Raw genomic sequence first — 22410 nt, 5'->3', positions numbered from 1 at the left:
GATGCTTCAGTTTCCTTTAGCTCGTGTGTGTATGTGCACGCATTTGTGTGTATCTTTATTTCTACATCAATTGTTCACATGTAATATCTTTGAGCTAGATGATCTTTTTCTCACTCCTTGTTGCTATGCAAAACCAGTAAGATTGTTAAATGTTTAACAATATCCAGTATGTTTTTTTGGGAGTATGGGAAGGTAGTAACTGGAGTCAATTAGTTTATACAGCAGTGTTGGAATTTTCCCCCTGGCTTGCTATCTGGCAAGCACTGTTCAAAAGTTAATTTTATGTTAATGATCTTTCACCAGTCGTGGATAATGGGGTTTCTGTAATTGATCCATGGTATACCAAAAAGTACGTCAGCAAGTAGAGTCTAAATGCTGCACTTGAACAATTATTGCACAACAAAGGTAAGCTCAACAGGAACTCAGTAACTTTAACATGGAACTCCTTGCTAAAGCACATGTCTATTAGATTACATCAAACCACACAACACTGGAAGAGGCTGTTCTTCCCACTGTGCCAGCTCTTTGGAACACGTATCCAATTATTCCCAAAGCCCTGCGGTTTTATTCTCCTTTCAAATATACATTTATTTCCCTTTTTAAAATTACTGTTGCATCTGCTTCCAAGCACCATATTCCTCCAGATCACAGTAATGTATTGCATTTAAAAAATCCCTTCTGAAAATGTGTTGCTGGTCAAAGCACAGCAGGCCAGGCAGCATCTCAGGAATAGAGAATTCGACGTTTCGAGCATAAGCCCTTCATCAGGAATCCTGATGAAGGGCTTATGCTCGAAACGTCGAATTCCCTATTCCTGAGATGCTGCCTGGCCTGCTGTGCTTTGACCAGCAACACATTTTCAGCTGTGATCTCCAGCATCTGCAGACCTCATTTTTTACTAAAAAATCCCTTCCCCATGTTCTTTTGCCAATTATCTGGGTCCTTTGGGCACCGACCCTCCTGATAATGGGAACAGAATAAATACAGTGAAACTATCTTTAGTGATTGTAATGAGTTCAGCCAGGTAGACCTCATAGAATATGAGTTCCCTGAATGGATCTGTTAATCTGTTCCAATCAGGGATCCCTCGCTGACAGATAAGAACAGGAGTATCAGACATCCAGTTCACTCTGAGTTGCCTCTGAGGAAGCTGTATCAGTGTCAAGGACCATCCACATGTAAATACAGGGTGACAGGATACTGGCCCCTGTTCAGTTATTTCAGTATCCAGGCTTTCATTATTTTGAATGTCTCCTAAATCTGTCCATAATGTCAGCTGTCGAGAGAACAACCCCAGCTTCCCCAGACTGTCCACAGAATTAAAAGCTTCACAGTCACAGCCTTTTATATGCATTGCTTGCTCCCTGGAACTGGGATAAATGCTTTACTTCTTAAACTGTGCTTACTGCAGCATCACTGCAAACACGTTTTAGGAAACAATATTTGTACCCGTACACTGAGAAACCACTCACCCTGACAAATCTGCTGTTAACCATCAAGACCTTCAGGCAATATAAAGGTAGACCATCTTTACTTTGTGTTTAAAATCTGCGTTTCTAATAAATTAGTTTCTAATAAATAGTTTATAAATTTGTTTCATTTAAATCATCCTGTTTTGGATGGGTTATGACACACCATCATGGCCATCACATCCTAAGGTGGGGCTTGAACCCAAACCTTTTGACCCAGAGGCAGGGACACTACCACTACATCTCAACACCTTTCTCTGGGTGCAGTCTTTTACAGAATTCAGAAAAGGTGGAACCTTTTGAGCTGCTGTTGCCATTTCATTGATGTATCAATATTTTACTGATAAATGGAGACTGGGTCACACCTTGGTCCACTTTGACTGGAAATGAGATGTTAATCAAACTGGGGTTAGCATTGAGTTTTAGCCTAAATTTGAAGTTTGTCAGTGGTCTAAGAAAGATTTGTATGTAAATGATTTTGAGTACTGTGTTAAGAGCAAGTTCTCATTTCTTTTACAATTCTTGTTGCAGATGTGCACCAGGCTACACTGGAAATCCAATACATGGACAACGTTGCACGAGTGAGTATCAGAATTTAATGGCAATTATTGCTAACTTTTTAATTCCACATTCTGTACCTGATGGAATGAAATGAAACTTGAGAATAAGACACTGGACTCAGATGGTGGAGAAAGACATGGATAAACACTAAAAATAGCTCGTGTGGAACTATTAGAAAATATTGTGAATTCTTTAGAAAAAATACAATACTACTGTAAGAGGAAAACTAATGAAGTCTTTTCAGATTCTGTTCGGGTTTGGCAGTGTGACTGGAAATTTGTTAGTGAATTCAAAATGTGGACAATATGAAGAAGTGATGAACAGATCAGAATGTGAAATTCTTTATTTGATAATGAGAATATGGAACTTGCTGTCTCATGAAGTGGTTGAAGTGTAGAGCTCAATGCCTTTGATGGGGTGCTTGCCACATATGAGGGATCGTGCAGGAGGGTGATATTGGTACAGAGTTGGCAGAGGTTCATGTGAAGAACGAACACTGACATAATCCAGAACTTGCATTTATATAAAGACATTTTCACAACCAACAGGATGTCTCGAACCACTTTGCAGTCAATGAAATACTGGTTTGCCATCAGTAACCAATTGGATATCAACAAAGACCCAGAAACTGGAATGAGATAAATTAATAGATGATAGATTTTATTGATATTGATGAAAGTTAGCATCTCCCATAGTGCAGTGTTCCCTCAGTACTCTCCAAAGCCCAAAGTTAATGTGCTCTGTTCTTTGTGGTACTTAAACCCCTAATGACCCAAAGGTAAAAGTGCACCTTTTGAGCTAAAGACAATTATAACTTAAAAATTCCTTTCAACGCATTTGAGTATGTAGTCTACCTAGTGAATTTCCCTTGAGTGCTTATCATTCCCTGAGTGAGGAATAGTTTAATATCAATTTTCAGTTTCTTTTCAACTAATCTTGTCCACTGGTTGGCCTGCCTTTGAAGGGATTTGAGATTTTTCTCCAGACAGTAGAGTTGACCCTTCTCCGAACTTTGCTCATAATTCTTCCAATTTAAACCCAAAACCAATTGCATTGTGCTTCTTCACACCTTTTCCAAGACATTTCTTGTGTCTTAAGTGAGGCCACCAGCAAGTTTCTGTTCAGTACTCTGCTCATCTCAAACACCACTGGAACTCTGGGATCACCAAGCAAAGCTGGAGACCTCCAGGTGGCCAACCCGGTAAGATCAGCTCACCAATGATGCCATATTCTACATTAGCAAAAGTCCCATGCAAATGCAAGATGCATCATATTAAGTCTTGAGGCATCCGTTATCACTTTTTTTCAAACAGACTTGTGATTTTTTTTTTGAACCGTTGATTTTCCTAAATTAATGAATGAAACTGTAATATTTCATTTGCTGTGTTGCAGCTGACTGTACGTGTGACTGGAGAGGGAGTGCTGGAGGCCAGTGTGATGCCAATGGGCAATGCCAATGCAAGGTACTGAGTGTATGGTAATGAGACCTTGGAGGTCAACCATTGATGATTTTTAAAACCCGTATCCACCAGACCAGCTTGGCCGAATGCCATCAAATAATCTTGCAGAACATAAATTTTAATTGTTTAAGTGTCGGTGTAGGAATGGGAAGGATCGTAGTTTAGAGGACATTTCCATAGGGTATAATCAAACAAATTGTGAAAGTTACGGTCGCATAATCTTGTGAATGACATTTTAAAGGAAATCCTCTCAAGCCCAACAAAGAGCGAAATGTTGTGAAATAGTGGACTGCCATAGTTCATGAGATGCAGCCTGGGGGCTGATATTCGGATAGGTGTTTTATTTCTGGGTCAATGGCTTGGGTGCTGCCATTGAATCTTGAAATGAAGGGGTCAAGGTGAACCAACCAGAGTTCATGTCGATCACTGTCCAGGATTCATCTGGGAGCCGACGTCATATACAAATTAAGTCGGGCTTGCTTGTGATTCCTTTTTTCACTCTGTGTTGCAGCTCATGCATGAACAGCAACCACTCGGGCAAGGCGCCAAATGTGCCTTTAAAGCCGCATTCTGGCAATTAGTCAGTAGTATCAAGAGAGAAAGTTAGGCTGATGGTCAGCATGGAATTAAAGCAAATTTTCTCATTTTACAAATTAAGTTTGGGTCTTTGCTGCCACTGTCAGTACATCTCACTGCAATGAAGGTAGGTTACATTGGGTAGGTTGTGTTAGATTATGTCAGCTTGTTGCAAGTGGATGACAAAAGTGGGGATTGGAAACAAAAGGAGACCTATGGGATTTATACTTGTTCCTTCCTAAAACTTCATTTGATCACATCTGGGCTGTCCATAATATATAGACAAATATCTCCTTCTGAGACTCTATTGTACTAAGAATTCAGTGTAAGTGAGAAACATGATGTTTGGTCACCTCAATCAGAAGCCTAGAAATCTGTCATTAGAGATCAGCTGGTTAAATCCAGTTTCAGTTTGTATTATTTTTATCACAGAAGTTTAACCTTGATGATCTCTAACCTGTATTTTCATTTTAGCCTAATGTGCAAGGCTGGACCTGTGACACTTGCAGACCTGGCTACTTCTACCTGAGTGCAGAGAGCAAAGAGGGCTGCCTGCCTTGTTTCTGTATGGGTGTGACACAGCAATGCAGCAGCTCCTCATACTACCGGAAACGGGTAAGTTTTATTTTAACTCTTCAATCTTTGTAGTAACTTTAATCATTGCTGAGAGAAAACTCCCTAGGAATGCTAGCCTTGTGAGATAGGCAAATTGTGCATAAATATAAATTTATTAAGACCTTGTGCATGGAGCAGTTTAGATTAGATTCCCTACAGAGTGGAAACAGGCCCTTCGGCCCAACAAGTCCACACCGACCCTCCAAAGAGTCACCCACCCAGACCCATTTCCCTCTGACTAATGTATCTAACACTTTGGGCAATTTAGCATGACCAATTCACCAGATCTGCACATCTTTGGACTGTGGGAGGAAACCAGAGCACGTGGAGGAAACCCACGCAGACACACCCGAGGCTGGAATTGAACCTGGGACCCTGGTGCTGTGAGGCAACAGTGCTAACCCCTTATGTTCTTAGGTTCTCTGGTTCTCCTTCTCACTGACACTGTCTCCTTCTCAAGGAGCATTTAAATGGATTGTAATGGATCCAACCTAATATTTTGTATTTCTGTGTTATACTTGGTTTGTAATACTCTTGTGAAGCAGATTTGGACTCTTAATTGTGTTAAAGTTGCTATACATCTAGAATTGACGGAAAATGATGCCCTCGCCTTATTATCACTGGATTGTTAATCCAGAGATTCAGCTCATGTTCTGGGTACCCAAGTTTGGATCCTCCCACAGCAGATTTAATAAGAAAAAACTGAAATTAAGAGTCTGTTGATGACCATAACTCCATTGTCAATTGTCGGAAAAACACTAATGTCAGTTTGGGAAGGAAACAGCCATCCTTACCTGGTCGGGCCAACATGTGATTCAAGATCCTACAGCAATGTGGTTGACTTTTAACTCCCTTCTGGAAGAGAGGCAATAAGTGCTGGCCCCGCCAGTGATGTCCTCGTCCCATGAATGAATATTAAAAGAAAATTGTTATAGTTCGCAGACTATAAGCTAAAAAGTGTAAGGGCATAGGGAAAAACCGATACAATTAATGCCATTATTTTCTTTACGTTGTGACTTCATTTGTTTCACTGCTAAGTTTAAATCTTGAATCTTGTAAATCATTCAGACACAGTGCCCAGCTCCAGCACGACTGTCTGACCCTACGTTGTCAAAATGGGAATGGCAGATAGAGAATGTTTTCTCCTTTAACACCCTAGATGCATGCGTCAGTCCATCATGCTAATCCTGGCCTAGTTCAGACAACAGGTTCAAAGCATTATGTACAGGTGTAACTGCAGTTCAATGTATACCCTGGACCTTAACTTTATGCCAATCTGAAATTGTATTCATTCAGATTCCATTTGTATATCAATCTAAAACATCACAGAGGGAAGGTTGAAATACATATGTTAATGCCAGTCATCCCAGGTTCGATTTCAGCCTTGGGCGACTGTCTGTGTGGAGTTTGTACATTCTCCCCGTGTCTGCGTGGCTTTCCTCCAGGTGCTCCGGTTTCCTCCCACAGTCCAAAGATGTACAGGTCAGGTGAATTGGCCATGCTAAATTACCCGTAGTGCTCGGTGCATTAGTCAGAGGGAAATGGGTCTGGGTGGTTTACTGTTGGGAGGGTCGGTGTGAACTGGTTGGGCTGAAGGGCCTGTTTCCACACTGTAGGGAATCTAATCTAAAAATCCATTTACTGAAACAGGAGTCACTGTATCCTCTACAGTGTTTACTTGCGTTTCATAGGTTAATTTTTTCATTTCCACTCATACATTCATGCAGCACAGAAAGAGATCCTTCGGTCCATCTCGTTCATGGCACCCAAGTTTCCCAAACTAAACTAGCCCTATCTGCCTGTGTTTGACCCATATCCCTTTTAATCCTTTCCTGTTTCTGTACCTGTCCAAATGCCTTTTAAAGGTTGTAATTGTACCTGCATTGACCACTTCCTCTGTACGTACGAACCACATTGACCACTTCCTCTGGCTATTCATTCCACGTACGAACCACACTTTGTGTGAAAACGTTTCTCCTCAATCCCTTTTAAGTTTTTCTCCTCTAACCATAAAAATACACCCACCCAATCAGAGCGTTCAGGTCGGAGTGGCAGGCTAAAGGGATGCAGATTTAATCTAATTGATCAAAAAAGCAATGTATCCATGATAAAGGTAGAGGTGTTTAAGAGGGATTGGAGTATTAACTGAAAAGTTAGAATGTGAGGGTTTCAGCGAGAAAACGGGGAAGTGGTGCTGGGCAAATTGTTCCTAAAGAGGATCAGCACAGAGGCAACAGGCTGTGACAGCCTGCTCCTGTGCTGTAGCTATCCTGTTCTTCTGTTGGTGACATTTGTATGTCATAGTTACCGGGAAGTTACCTGGTTTCAATGATTCTGTTAGGCCTTTATGATCAGATATCGTTTTGAATGCTTTTCAACAAATGACTTTCTTCTCTTTAGATTTCAAGTCCATTTGTTCCACCAAACAACTTTCAGAACTTCTCCCTGGTGAATCGTCAGCGCACCACACGCATCACCTCGGGATTTACAGTGACAGTGAGAGACAGGGAGCCACAGCTATCGTTTGGGCGATTTGGGCAGTACACCCAGGAATCCTACTATTGGCAACTTCCAGAGGTGTTTCAGGGTGACAAGGTACAGCTCCAGACTCTCCATCTCAATACATACGTTTGCGAATACTGTAAGATGACCCAAGCAGGGCTTGTGATCTGTGAGATGATCAAAATTATTGAACAAACACATAAGGTTCATGTATTTTGCATTAAATTTCCTGCTTTTCTCATCCCACAATCATTTATTGAATATTTATAGTTTGTTGATTGCTAATTCTGTGATGTAACATTTCTCGATGATACCAGACAAAATGAGCAGTAAATGGTGTGAATGCAGTGAAATGAGGACCTCATGTGAGGAGGAGGGGGCTCGTGAACATACTGTGTCTCCACCCTCGACCTGACTGGCAGGTCAGAGGGTGGGAGGGATCACTGACCAGAGGAGTCTGGAGACAGGGTCCTTTCAGAACTGCCCTGTCCATTGGTCAAGGTATTTGGTCAGAGGCTGTTGATTAGGCTGAGGATCTCGGTGGTTTCATTGAGCAGCAAAGCTGAACACTCCAGTTGGCCCAAAGTTGTTCTGGAAAGGGTATTTAATATGTTACCTTCAACATCCAAAGTCTCCTGACTCTGAGGGAACTGGCTTAGTGGGAGTTAATTTTAACTAGAGCTCCTTGCTGCATCAGGGTACCCCATTTAATTACATTATTCACAATATCTATGCTGTGAGAATAGTTATGTGATAGTTTGATCCCACATTTCAGTTTTAACTGAACCAGTCACCTGTTGCAGGAAGTTAATATTGAAGCCAGTATTACACTGTTAATGATGGAATGTATTATTTACATGTTATATGAACCTAATTACCATTACAAACTCATTAGATATTTATAGTCTTCATCACGTGTTATAGCACGGTCTGCAGAGGTGGATAGCACTGTTCAATTTCATCCAAATTGTATAGCTTACTGTTCCCATGGATGAGAAAATCTGTGTATGTGATTGAACACGTTCATAGTGTCACGTGCAACTTTCCCAGTTTCATTACATTCACAGCAGTACTTTGTGGATTAACTATCCCTTTAGAAATTCTGAAATAAGACTGCACACTGAAATTTGTATTTTCAGATGTAGCTTTCTCGCTACAAAATTGATCTACCTCAAATGCCATTTAACTGACGTTGATATGCGTGGAGCTGACGGAGACCGAAGATTAATTGGGGACTATATCAAAAAGTAGAATGAACGTTAATCAGGTTTTATGGAAAATGTGGTCGTGTCCTTTCAAAGCAGAGAAATTAGTGATTGTCGACTGATTGCTCAGACTAGTACCAAAGAACTGTGGCAGAGGTATTTTGAGTCAAGGTCTTAAATCAGTTGGATAAAATTAGAAAGGGCAAACTCAACCTGGTAATAAATTCTCCCAGAAAAGCAGTGCAAAATAATATGGAGTCATTGCCTGAACACATGGATCTTACAGTTGAATTCCATTACCTCTTCAGCCACAACTGTGAACTATAGATCTTACAGCCCATTTCTACTTTATGCAACCAAGCTAACGACTGCATTCAGGTTTGCAGTTTTAGACTCTTTCTCTCCAAAATACTGTTCACTTTTCAGTATTGGATTATTACTGACTTATTTATTCCCTTTCTTCAGAGGGAGCAGTTCTTTGCCCGTATTAGACGAGGACACAAGGTAGTGTTTGCATTAAGCCTGCTGTGGTTCTCTCTCTGGTTTGTCTGCTATGGCTTGGCTTTAAATTGTTAGCTTGCAGCATTAATAATGTGCTTTATCATTGAAATTGTAAATTAAGGTTAAATAGTGGGGGCTGTGACTAAGTCCTGGCGTGAAGTTGTGTGCTTGTTGTCTTGGCTGGATGATAAGAATAGGGTTGATGTAGTTCCAGCTGACTTACGCTGCTTCCAAACGCAGAGTTGAGGGTGCATTGCCTACTTTTCTTCTCCGCTTCGAGTACTTCTCGATAGAGGATGAGGAAAGATGGAAAATGTCACTTATATAAAAAGAGAAGCACAAGATGCAACAAGTACATATTTCCTCCAAAGAAAATGTTCCGAATATCACAGTCAGGGCAAAAACTAAACAAGGGCTGAGCAGTATGGTTAGATGCATGTTGTCAAAACTGAAAAGAAGAGTGTATGTAGACTTAATGTAGAAAATCCCCTGATGTCCTCCAGTCGTTGATGAATCTGGAACAGCACCAGGTAAACTCAGTACTTCAGCCTTATCTATTTAATCTGCATTCAACTCCCATGTTGTGACTTTGAACTAGCAATTTGAAAAATTCTTAATAAAAACACAAAAAAGAGCTGCAAATGCTGGAAATGTGAAACAAAAACAAAGTGCTGGAGAAAAACAGCACATTTGGCAGCGTCTGTATCGAGAAAACAGTGCCTGCAGTGTAGGGATATCCACAATGATGTTCGGGAGAGAGTTTCAGGACTTTGACTCAGGAATATTGAAGGAACGTAATACATTTCCAAATCAGGAAAGTAGATGGCTTTAAGGGGAACTTGAAGATGATTGCACGTACCTGCTGCCCTGCTCCTTCTATCTGGTAGTAGTTGCGGATTTGGAAGGTGCTGTTGAGGGAGACGTGGATCAACATTATACCTTGATACAGTTTCCCAGAAAATCAGAAGCTTAGATTCAAAAAAGATTAACATGGGAGCCTAACCATTACCAATCTTTGCCTTGTAAATAAGAACCAAGAAGGGAAGTGTAGTGTCCAGGTGAAAAATCAGCCCACAATTCTCAGAAGAGTGTATTGTGCACAGTTTCAAAGTCAGATTTCCATTCTCTTTCCAACAAACCTTTTCCTTTGTTCTGATTTTCAAGAAAAGGATCTTGGTCTCACGGCTGATATTTATTAATCCACCAGCATCATCAGATAGCAACAATTATATAACATCTTTAGTATAAAACATCTCAGCAATTATTACTGGGCAAAATCTGACAGCCAGCCAGGGTTGAGTGATCAAAAACTTGGTTAACACGGAGGGATTTAAGAAATATCTTGAAGAAGTGAGTTGGGATTTACAGAGAGATTCCTGAGTTCTGTTGGCCTTGACCTCTGACTGTGCCAGAGGAAATTGGAATTGCTCAATATGCCAGGGATGTAGGAATGCTGAGGTCTTGGTTGGTCTCAAGACTGATGGAAGATCTAGTGGCAGGGAAGAGTGGGGATCAGTGGGATTAAACACAAGGATGAGAACTTTAAACTTGCGGCATTGCTAGAACAGAAGGCTAACAGATTGCTAGAACATTAATTGTTTCACAAGGCAAGTGGTTGAATGAGACTGGGTGTGCGTTAGAAGATGGGAAACTGAGGTTTTGGTGAGCTCAAGTATCTGAAGTGGAAGATAGGAGTATGTTTGGAAGGTATTGGAATCATTAAGTCTGAAGGTAATAAAGACAGGAATGAGAGTCTCAACAACAGGTGAGCTGAGAAAGAGGTGTGAAGACAGTGTTAATGCAGAGATTGAGGTACTGTGCTGTCAAATTCAGCTAAAGATCAATTTTCAGACAATAACCAGGGGAGAGGGATAAAATGCATGGCAGGGGAATAAAGGTTGTCCCATGGACTAGAAACACTTGCTGTTGTCTTTCAGATACTTAATTTAATTTGTACTCATCCAATGCTGCATGCATCACAAGAGTGTGACAAATTATAGACTGTGGGGTTGAGAGTGGCGGTGGTTCAGTTATGCAGATGACAATATAGTCATTATTTCAATGCTGTTTGTGGAAGCTTGCTGTGTGCTCATTGACTGTTACATTCCCTTCATTACTACATCCTGCTACAATGCATCGGATGTGAAGCATCTTGAAGCATTTTAAGGCCATGACACATGCTAAATAAATGAAGATTTTTCTTCAATTTTTCTACAACTTCCCAACCCGTGTCTTTTCCATTGGTAGACATCATAGGAAAGGGGGTATTTTTCACGTGATCCTGGAGAGGTTCAGCATTTCTCTATCTATTTTTGTTCAGCTTTTGCCCTGCTTCTCAGGTATTTCAAAATTTGCCCTCTGTAATCATTTCCTAATACAAACTTGAATACAGCTGTTTTGTTTCTAAGTTGCTGTCTTCTCCTTCCCCATCCCTTTCTTGAAGTCTTAAAAGAACTATTTTAACTATTCACTGCCAAGATAATGCATATGTGCAGAGCGTAAAGTCTTTACATTCTAAATTTACAACCTGAATGGGCTTCACAAAGTTCCTCTTACATTTTGTTTTAGTTTATAACTCAACTTAGCACGAGATTGATTCAAGTCTGGCTATGCTGGCATTAAAGATGGAACTCCTAAAGGTTGTGGATGCCAGGTCAATTGAAACTTCCAGAAACTCTAATAGCTTGGTTTTCATTGGTGTGAAGGCATTAAGCAATCTGGGGCAAAGCGTGTTTAGCCGGTTGAGGGGTATGGATCAGCCATGAAAGAGTGAATGGTTTCCTCCTGTTGCTAAGCACAGCTCAAAGCCCCTGAAATGTGATTTGAGTTACCATTCCACTCGAAGCTTGGAAGATTAATTTGAAGCCGAAATCAGAGTAAGTTGATTCTTTAGTTATGAAATATAAAGTGGCCTGAGACGCTTGAAGATTAAGGCTCTAGTCTTTTTAAGGAAAAGGGTCTTGTGGTGCATTCATATTGTCCCTGTCAGCCAGGAGGCTTGGGTTCAAGTCCACCTACTCCAGAGGGGTGTAATAACCTCTCTGAACAGACTGATTGATTAAGAAATATGAATTGGTATAGGCTGTGCAGTTGGGATAGTTTCTGTGTTTTGTTCAGATAGTGATAATCCTGTTTGGCTTTGCTGCTGACAGTCATTGGAAAATTCTATTAACCTTGCTTGCATCTCCAGATCCTGAAATTGAAAAAAATTGAATAAAAGCAATTTTCCTGGTTGTGCTATTAATATTCAGCATGCTTTCAAACTGTTTGGACCATGTTTCATATTCAATCAATTTTGACTGGAAATTATGTGACCTACTTACCTTAGCTGAACTCAAAATAGCCAGACCATATTTTTCGACCAAATTTGTGTGCACCATAGAGTTTTTGTTTTGTTTGCATTGATGCTGGGTTGAGTGGAGCTGTGTGCTCAGCAGTAGGAAGAATTTGTAAGTTCTAAATAACATGCAAAATTCCATTAATCAGAAAGACCCATCTTTGACTGAGGACCAGCTGAGGAAAGATGCAGCCATCTGGGACCTCTTGAGCTCCTCTTCACCGCTTCCTAGGGTTAAGCGATCCTCAAAGGTAGCAATAAAGATGCATGACATAGTGTGGAGCATGAATTTTACCATGATGTTACAAGCTGTTTGTAGAATAGATTTGAACTTGTCCACTCCCTTAGCCTAATGCACAAGGTTATCTCAATTTATGTGATTTGCATTTTCATAATTCATTTATTCCTCTCTCCCCACTTCGAAAGAGTATAGTAAAACTAATTAGTCAATACCCAACCTATTATTTCCCTTGCATTTAATTACTTTGCTTGTGTACTTTATTGTAAGGAGGGAAATTAATTGACTGAATTGTTACTGGCCCAAATCAATTTATATAGGGATTGAATGACACAGATGGGGTTCAACCACAATACATAATACGAGAGGAAATGCATCATTTTTGTGTGGAGCAATCTGGTTTAGGTTCTAGTACCAATTATTCAAGAAACCTCCTGAAGAGTTTAAGTAGTCAGGTGTTGTGGAAGCAAACATTACAGAGGGAGGTCATTCCATCCATTGTACCTGTGATGGCTCTGTGAATATGTAGCCTCTTAGTCCCGCTCTCATTATTTGACCTGCAAGTCTTTTCTTCTCCAAGTGAATATCCAACTTGGTTTTGAAAATTATTGAATGTACTTTAACGCAGCATATATTTCAGATTATTGATACTCAGTATTTGAAAATAATGTTTCCCCTGTCACCTCTGGTTTCCCTGTCAGTCATTTAAACCTGAATCCCTTGGTTTCTGCCTCTCCTGCCAATGGAAATGGTTTCACCCAATTTGATCTGTGCAACCTCCTCATAACTTCGGCCTCTTCATAAATTGTCTCTGGGACCTCCTTTGAACTAAGACTAACAATCCCAGTCTCTCCACATGACTACAATTCCCTCACCTTTGGTACCATTCTGGTGACTGGTTGTGTTGTTTGTGAATGGTAATGATCTGCATCGATAGCGATGAAGGCACAATAGGTGAGCCTAGACAAAATTGGAGCCAAGGTATTACATCGGTCTGTCAAGATTGGATCTCAGAGTGATGCATGAAAAGGATGAATTAGTACAACAGTAACCCTACTAATGGTTTTTCAGCATGGTTTAGTCTTTCAATTATATTTTGATCTTACCCCAAGAATTAAACCATAGGGTTAAGTTGGACAGTTAACAGCAGAATGAAATCCTTCACAGGGTAGCAATGTCTGTGGGCTGCAGCAATTTAGATAAATGCATGGACCAATTCAAAGCCAAAATAAAATCTATAGAACTGTTTATGAAAGCAAACTACACAGCTAATCATCCTTGCCCATGCTATGATTTTATGTGCATTATATTGTTTACTGAATGGTGAGCTTATTTTGCAAGTAATTGCATTCAAGTTTTTATTTGATGTAAACATTCTTATAGACAACTTGTTCCTTCACTTCTTTGTAGTCTGTACCTGATATGGAAGAGCAGAAGCGTATAGATGATGAAGTATGGGCAATTATATCTGGCTTTACTGCTGAGCAGTCGCACAAGCCACGTGTTCATGGTCCCCCGGGTAGCAGGGATCTGTCCAATGCTTCCCGTCCATTATCTCGACTGGCCTCAGCAAGGCCTGCTGGGCCACCTGCTCCCTCCTCGCACAATCCATCTCATTCCATACGCTCATCTTCCTCTCCAAGAGCTACTACTTCCCGTTCTTCTCACCCTTCATCTCTACTTTCTCGTCCTGCTGACTACAAAAAGGTATGGAAACTCAGCAATGGAAACAGGGTCATTTGTTTAAGGAAAGACCTTGAGTTTTGTTTTTAGGTTTAGGATCCACAAAAGGTAAGATGCTCAAACAATGTCCGATGGGGAATGCCTGTTTGATTTAAGAGCAATGAGCTTGCCTGTTTGCAAGTATCTTCATGTACAGTATAGAGGGTTCCATTGGCAACTTATCATAAGAGCTGAATAGTTGAGGCAGGCAGTGGTCCTGGCATGTCTGGCAGGTTGATTGTGTTTGAAGTGGTCTAGTGGCAAAATGGTGGTGTTAGCTTATGAAGGGCTTATGCTCGAAACGTCGAATTCTCTATTCCTGAGATGCTGCCTGGCCTGCTGTGCTTTGACCAGCAACACATTTGCAGCTTAGCTAATGAAGACCCTGCTTTAATTGTATATAACATTGTTTCTATTCCTCAACCTCTGGATCACTGAGGTGCTTCCACCAGAAAGAAAATGAGACGATGGTCAATTGGAATAAAGATTGATGGAAACATTGAGCAGGCCAGGCAGCATTTCAGGAGAAATAGAGTTAACATTACAGATTGGTGACTTTTTACCAAAACTAGACACAGATCAGATTGTAAATTAATATCGAGGCAGAATGGGTGGAACAAAGTGCTAGATCTATGATAAGCAGGAGAGAAGAAATGGCATAAGGATGATGATGATGCAAGGCGTAAGAGTTTGGTCATGGGACATCCAAAGAAATAAAAGATGGATGTAGAGAAGTTGTAAGCACCAATGGCGGAATTGTCAGTGGCTTATTACTCTTGGGTCTTACAGTAGTGGTTTTATTCAAATTAAAATTGCAGTGAGTTACGCAGGGCAGACATTGACAGGTTTTGATGATGTAAATTGGGGCACACTTATTAAAATGCTAGTCAGTAACACGATTGCTGGGTAGTGTGGAAGGATAGATAAAAGAAGCAAAGGAACAGGAAAGAGGTGAAAATTTATACCTGGAGTTTTTGTGGTTGCCAAAGTGCTGTCTGATTGAATCTGGTTTCTATCATGTACAAAAGGGAATAGTACAGTGCTTTGGAGAAAGAACCGGAACATGGAACTGTAATCAGATAGCAAGCAGGGCCAACATCTGGCTTTGCCAGTAGTTGGCGGTGATTTACTCAGCTAGTACGTGTTCTCAGCCACCAGTGTGCTGCAGCCTCAGCCTGAAATCTTGCATACTACAGAGGAGCAGCAAGGTGTATGACTTGTCCGTGCCATGATATTCCTCAGCTGACTGCCTCCTGTTGGGCTGCTGCGACCCACGTTTTGTGCAAATACCAGTCATAAAGTCATAGAGCTGTACAGCATGGAAACAGAGCCTTCCGTTCAACTCATCCATGCTGACCAGATATCCTAAATTATTCTATTACTATTTGGCCCTTATCTCTTTAAACCCTTCCTATTCATGTATGCATCCAGATACCTTTAAAATGTTGTAATTGTACAGCCTCCATCACTTCCTCTGGCAGCTCATTCCATGCACGCACCACCCTCTATGTGCAAAAGTTGTTTCTCAGGTCCTTTTTAAATCTTTCTCCTCTCACCTTAAATCTGTGCCATCTAGTTTTGGACTCCTCTATCCTGGAGAAAAAGAAACCTTGACTATTCACCCTATCCATGCCCCTCATGTTAAAAATTTCGATAAGCTCATCCCTCAACCTCCGATGCTGTAGGGAAAACAGCCCCAGTCTATTCAGTCTCTTCCTATGGCTCAAACCCTCTAACCCTGGCAACATACTTGTAAATCTTTTCTGAACCCTTTCAAGTTTCACAACATCCTTCCTATAGCAGGGAATGAATCAGGGAAGGATTTTTTCCACTGAGGGATTGCATTCACATCCAGCGATTATTTTCATCCCTTTGTTTGGAGAACAATTTGATATGTAGAAAGTGAGTCAGTGTAAACACTCAGGTAAAGTACCACCAGCAAATGCAGTCTGAACAGATTACGTAATCGGGATTTTGCAAGGACTTATTGATGAGAAAGTTTGAATTCCAGTTGTCAGCTTTGGGTGTGAGAAGTGTTAATTCTGATGGTGAATGCTTTGAGTGAATCATGATGCAGGACAGGAAAGCTCGGGGCTTAATTACTTTGCTTTTTGAATATCTGCTGTCATCTTCAAGAGCAGCATCTGGCTCGGAAGGAGGAAATGGGTGTATCGTTTACTCATCATCCTGGAAAATGTGGTATAGAGAATTAGGTTTCTTTGTATGATCTCTTGGCAAGGGGACTTATTGGGAAGACTATGTAAACATTCTCCTACCTGAGGCAGGGAAGGAGAGAAAGATGGAAGTTTAAAAGAATATGTTAGTGTTGTTCTTCATTTGTATGTTGAAATAGCATTTGCTTTTAACAGAGCCAGTTACATTATAAATGAGTTAAATTGAGTGTTGATTTTCTCTGCATGCACCAGCAGATGAGAAACATTCCTCAGACCCCTTCACTGCAAACTCAGGAATCGTCAAACCTGATTTCTTCACCCATGTCGGGCCCAAGGTCTGGAGGTTTTGAGAAGGTAGCCACAGTTGGCTCATGCATGGAATGTTGTGGCATCCTTGTGACCACATGCATGTCTAAGGTGTGAGTGTTTTCAGAAAGCAGCCTGTTGGACCACAAACTCAAGGCCTTTGGAAAAGGTTCCCAGTCAGCCCAAGGAACTCATCAGTGTGCCTGAGTTTGTAGATGTTGTAGCTATTCACCATGCAAATTGGTTCAAGATGGATTTAAAACAGCAACAAAACATCAGCATGTTTGTGTTCAAAGTAACATTGTGTAGAAAATAGCTGAGAATGCCACCAAATGTAGGCCGTCCTGCATGAATCTTTAATATAGTCATGAACCTGCTGCTGAGTATAGTTGTCTTCATTTAACTTCTTTTGAGTCTTAATTGGAACTCGCATGTGCACAGCTTTGATGTGATTGGTTCAAAGGTGTAGTGTATGGGCATGAGCTCTCCTGATACACAATGGCATTTGTGAATTATTATAATGGGACCCATTGAGGCAGTGCTCTTGAGAGTGGACTCACACATCCCTTGCATATAAACAAATGTGCAGTTTGTTAAATGTCCCAAGTATGGGAAGTTTTCTGCTTGACACTGTTGCTTCCTGGACTTGCTATCAAAGATATTTTTGCCATTATGTGTCAGGCATCTTTAAGTTTCCTGGTAAAAGCAGTTTGATGCCTGTTATCACATTTTCCATTGATTGCTATAACAACGTTGGAGGAAAGACAGGCCAGTAAGTGTAACTGGAAGGCAGCATAAGTTTGTCAAAGGATATTTATATTTAATTGGTTTCCTGAAGGAATACATAATTGTGCAGTGGTTTCAGAAAGTTTTCTTTTCGGCAAGGAAGTGAAACAGCCAAGAAACTTAACAGGATTTCCCTAACTCTCTTTGGAACAAAAAACAAAGGCTTCATAAAAACAAATGGACTTCCCATTCAGATGTCTGTCAAGATTTGCAATAGCCATTTCTGTCATCACACCTTGCATTCCAAAGGGGCTAATCGCAAGTGGGACTTGGCTGGAAATCTGCCAAACCCAAAAAGAATTAGGTCAACTCAGAACATTAACCAGATTTACATTATGTAAATGGAAAATCCCAGCTAAGGTTCCACTCTCTAATGCCAAAACTGATGGGGAATCCTGTTATGATTCATCTTTAACTGTTATTGTAGATTGTCCACACCTTTTGATTTCCATGAACTTCAGCAAGGGCAGGAATGTTTCCTCCTTTGGTTAATTTTTACTATGCATTCAAGTAGTAAGTTGCTTGGATTTCAGAAGGCAAGGAAATTGCAGATTGATGGAACATTTTCAAATGAGAAGAATTGAAGACATATTTTTTTTTTAGATATGTTTTATCGTTTGTTCTCCTCACTGCCACACAACAGGCTGGTGGGCCTTGTATTCCCAGAGAGAAAACTGAAAAGCCAATAACATTTGGAAATGGACATACTTGTCATACAGGAGCTCCATTTTGCAGTATACAAGTCAGATCAGAATGTGTCATTCATCAATTCTGTTGAATCTCCTTTTGGGAATGGTTATAAATCAGCCTTATATTGCTTAAAGCCATTGTTGCATTAGTCCTCAGAATGGAAGAATGAGATCATCCAATGTAGCTTCAGATGGTCCACCCTCTGCTAACCAAATGGGTAAAATGGTGCTGGAAGAGCAAGCAGAGGACAATTTTCCAAGGCTCCCAAGCTTGTGACTGCCGAACATTCTGACACTCCCACTCTGCGATTTTCTCCAATTCGGACATGGCCACACTGTGCTTCTGTAGATGGGGAGGGCTTTGCATGTCAGTCATGTCGAAACTCTGTGGCTCTCTTTGTGAACCTTGGAGTGTCCTTGAGCATGTTGTCAGGTTATTGTGCATGTCTGATGATCAGCTGACCAAAATTGCAAATAAATTCTATAATTCAAAGTTTGTGAGCAGATTTGTAGCTCGGGTGCTCGTTGTTGTGGTTTCGTTCGCCGAGCTGGGAATTTGTGTTGCAGACATTTCGTCCCCTGTCTAGGTGACATCCTCAGTGCTTGGGAGTCTCCAGTGAAGCGCTTCTGTGATCTTTCCTCTGGCATTTGTAGTGGTTTGAATCTGCTGCTTCCGGTTGTCAGTTCCAGCTGTCCGCTGCAGTGGTCCAGGTCGATGTGCTTATTGATTGAATCTGTGGATGAGTGCCATGCCTCTAGGAATCCCCTGGCGGTTCTCTGTTTGGCTTGTCCTAGAATAGTAGTGTTGTCCCAGTAGAATTCGGGTTGCTTGTCATCTGCGTGTGTGGCTACTAAGGATAGCTGGTCGTGTCGTTTCGTGGTTAGTTGGTGTTCATGGATGCGGATCGTTAGCTGTCTTCCTGTTTGTCCTATGTAGTGTTTTGTGCAGTCCTTGCATGGGATTTTGTACACTACCTAGCATGAGCAAAACCAATGTAGTGTACAATATCCCATGCAAGGACTGCACAAAACACTACATAGGACAAACAGGAAGACAGCTAACGATCCGCATCCATGAACACCAACTAGCCACGAAACAACACAACCCACTATCCTTAGCAGCCACATACGCAGATGACAAGCATTATGAATTCGACTGGGACAACACTACTATTATAGGACAAGCCAAACAGAGAACAGCCAGGGAATTCCTAGAGGCATGGCACTCATCCACAGATTCAATCAATAAGCACATCGACCTGGACCCAATATACCGACCACTGCAACGGACAGCTAGAACTGACAACCGGAAGCGGCAGCTTCAAACCCTATAAATGCCGGAGGAAACATCACAGAAGCACTTCACAGGAGGCTCCCAAGCACTGAGGATGCCACCTAGACAGGGGACGAAACGTCTGCAACACAAATTCCCAGCTCAGTGAACAGAACCACAACAAATTCTACAGTTAAAAAATTTGGTCATAATTATCTAGTCAAACAGAATCTATGGATGGCTGAAATCATTAGCGTTTCAGGGTGATGATCTTTCAGCAAAATTGCCTGTCTTGGCATTGAGATAGCTTCTGATTTGTTCATTTTGCTTATTTGAATAGGTTTTTCCTAAAAGCACAGTAAATCTGATGTACTGTTAAAATTTGGTTCCTGTAGAAAGACTTAGAATGTTCAATTAATCCCATAGAAGTCTCTTGTGAAAACAAATCTCTTTGTATTTTGTCAGCTAGGAATGGTTAGACTCAGCTTTCTGAACAAATCCTGGAGATGGGATTCCAGAGTGTGTCCTTGAATGTGCATTTGCCTGTGGCTCTGTATCCACTTTTTCTATTCACCTTGTGTCTGCCTTTTTCCTATCCTAGCATTCTCTGCTTTACAAGGGTTTCAGCCTCCTTCCTGAAAGCAATTACTATTGGCGTCTACCTCACCAATACCTGGGGAACAAGGTAACCAGTTTTTCCAGTAGTGAATAGAAGCTAAAGTTTTGCACAGTTATACTTTGGGAAATATTTCCAATTGGTAAGAGTTATGTGTGTATTACTAATTTAACATGACAAAGCCTTTGTGTATGTTTTTTGAAAATAAATCTGCTGGTGAGTTGTGGTCAATGATTTGGTGGAGAAAGTGTTTTAAAGTGTCTAGTTCTCACTTCAGATTCTCTGTTAGCAGTCAAAAAGCTCTTGAGTTCAGCTGTTGCATTCCTACAGTCAGCATTGATTGAGGAACCAAGAATTTTAGGTGTCAGTTTTGCAAACATTGTTGTTGGTCACCAACAAGACAAGAATGAAGTGTTGACTGGAATGCCTTTGTTAAAAATGCTGGCCTTTCTGTTGCCTGATAGAGAACAGAGTAGCGGGCCAATAAGGCTGAAGAACGGTGTTTTGTGGTGATGGATAGAATGGCTCAGGACCAAAGAAGTAACTGGGGAATCCAGTGAGATCAATGACTTAGTTTTCCAATAGCAAAGTTTTTCTTCTCCAGTGTGTTGACATTGAATAAATCACATTAAGGTTTGTTACTTTCTTTATTGATGTTAAAAGAAAAGGTTGGTGGGTATTATTTATATTGGAACACATCAAGGATTAACTGTAACAGTAAGAGTGGTATAAGAGCTATAAAACTCAGTAAGTCAATAAACTGTTTCTGCTTGTGGGAGAGTCTGGCACCAGCAGGCATAATCTCAATTACAGATTGCATATTTAAAACAGAGACAAAGAAGAATATCTTCACCCTGAGTGTAACGTGTCTGTGGAATTCTTTACACACAGGGCTGTCAAGGTTAGGTCATTAAATGTACTCAAGGCTGAAACAGACAGATTTTCGTTCAGTAGGAAAATGAAGGCTTATGCAGAAAAGGCAGGAAAGTAGAGTTGAGGATTATCAGTTCAGCCATGATCTAATTGGGCAGAAGAGACTCAATGAGCTAAATGGCCCATTCTATTCCTAAACCTCTGGTCTTATTGTCAATGATGAGCTATGTGTCTTAGTTTCTGTCTCATCAGCCAGCTGGGATTTTATTAACAATATGTATAGTGTCTTGTTGTCCTCAACCCAGAGAGTTGGTTGAAAATTGACATTGCAATTCATTGTCTAGCCAACTCTCAAGCTCCTTCTAACCACTAAATAATCAATATCAAGTCACCCATTGCTGACTTCTAAGATCTCTCTGCTTGAGAATGGAGAGGAATTCCTTTCCTATGGAAGTGAGATGGTTCGACTTATAGTTATTACCCTGGAGTGGCATGGGTGGCCTAGTGGTTAGCGCTGCTGTCTCACAGCGCCAGTGAACCTAGTTTGATTCTACTCTAGGGCGACTGTCTGTGTGGCATTTACGCATGCTTTCTATGCCTGCATGGGTTTCCTCCCGCAGTCCAGAGATGTGCAGATTAGATGGATTGGCCATGCCAAATTATCCATAGTCTCCAGGTATGTGCAGTCTAGGTGGGTTAGCCATGGAAAATACAGGGAGAGAGTAGGACGATGGATCTGGGTGAGATGTTCTTTGGAGGGTTGGTCTGAATTCAATGGACCTAATAGCCTGCTGTAGGGTTTCTGTGATTCTATACATCAGTCGGAAAAACTGCAGTGTATAATCAGCACTTCAAATTGTTCACCTTAGTACACTACAAATTAGCAACAAATTATAATTATGGTGCATACAGGAGTATACGATATAATTGATAGTTTGATAAACCAGAACACTATAACCAGATTAATTTATCCTAATTTACCAATCAATGCATAAAGAAATGCTTTTTAAAACAAGTGTTTACAGTCAAACTATGAATATTTCTAGATAATCCCAGACTCTGCCAATATATAACAAAACTTATATAAATGTTAGTAGAAAATGCTGAGTCTGTATTTCTGCTTGAGTAATTGACCACATTTATGCAAAAGGTCTTCAGTTAACAGGATTATACCATAACTGCTTTACTACCCATCATTCCAATAACAGGTGCCTGACCCAAGCAATGCAGAGGAATAAATGTGCTACAAATTTAGTATTCATGGGCAAGTTCCAGTTCATTCAGCTCATTTTTGCCATTGCCTAACTCAATTAAGGCTGGATAATTTTTCAAAAATCTGTGGTCAAGGATGCTGCACCATGCACATCCAAAGCAGCAGAGGAGCAATGTGATGATCCCCAACCTTGAACTTACAAAACTGTACGTGAGTTGGATGAAGATTCTCAACTATTCACTTCCAGTTAAGCAATCTTGCATATAAGACAAGAAACATGTAAAGATATCCTTT

The 22410-nt window shown here is 40.8% G+C and overlaps 1 protein-coding gene across 4 annotated transcripts in view; it reads left to right on the top strand.

Moving 5' to 3' along the window:
• Positions 1–22410, top strand: part of hspg2 (heparan sulfate proteoglycan 2) — a 530364-nt gene that overhangs the window by 296944 nt on the left and 211010 nt on the right. For all 4 annotated transcript variants that reach the window (XM_060851818.1, XM_060851817.1, XM_060851815.1 and 1 more), the window contains 4 exons: positions 2001–2050; positions 3423–3493; positions 4541–4681; positions 7082–7276. In XM_060851818.1, the coding sequence (XP_060707801.1) occupies positions 2001–2050; positions 3423–3493; positions 4541–4681; positions 7082–7276 (457 nt within the window). The remainder of the gene's footprint in view (positions 1–2000; positions 2051–3422; positions 3494–4540; positions 4682–7081; positions 7277–22410) is intronic.

Source organism: Hemiscyllium ocellatum, chromosome 37, assembly GCF_020745735.1.
Source record: "Hemiscyllium ocellatum isolate sHemOce1 chromosome 37, sHemOce1.pat.X.cur, whole genome shotgun sequence".
Taxonomy (NCBI): Eukaryota; Metazoa; Chordata; class Chondrichthyes; order Orectolobiformes; family Hemiscylliidae; genus Hemiscyllium; species Hemiscyllium ocellatum.
Note: the sequence above shows the minus strand (reverse complement) of the source record. Positions and strands in the feature narration are given on the sequence as shown.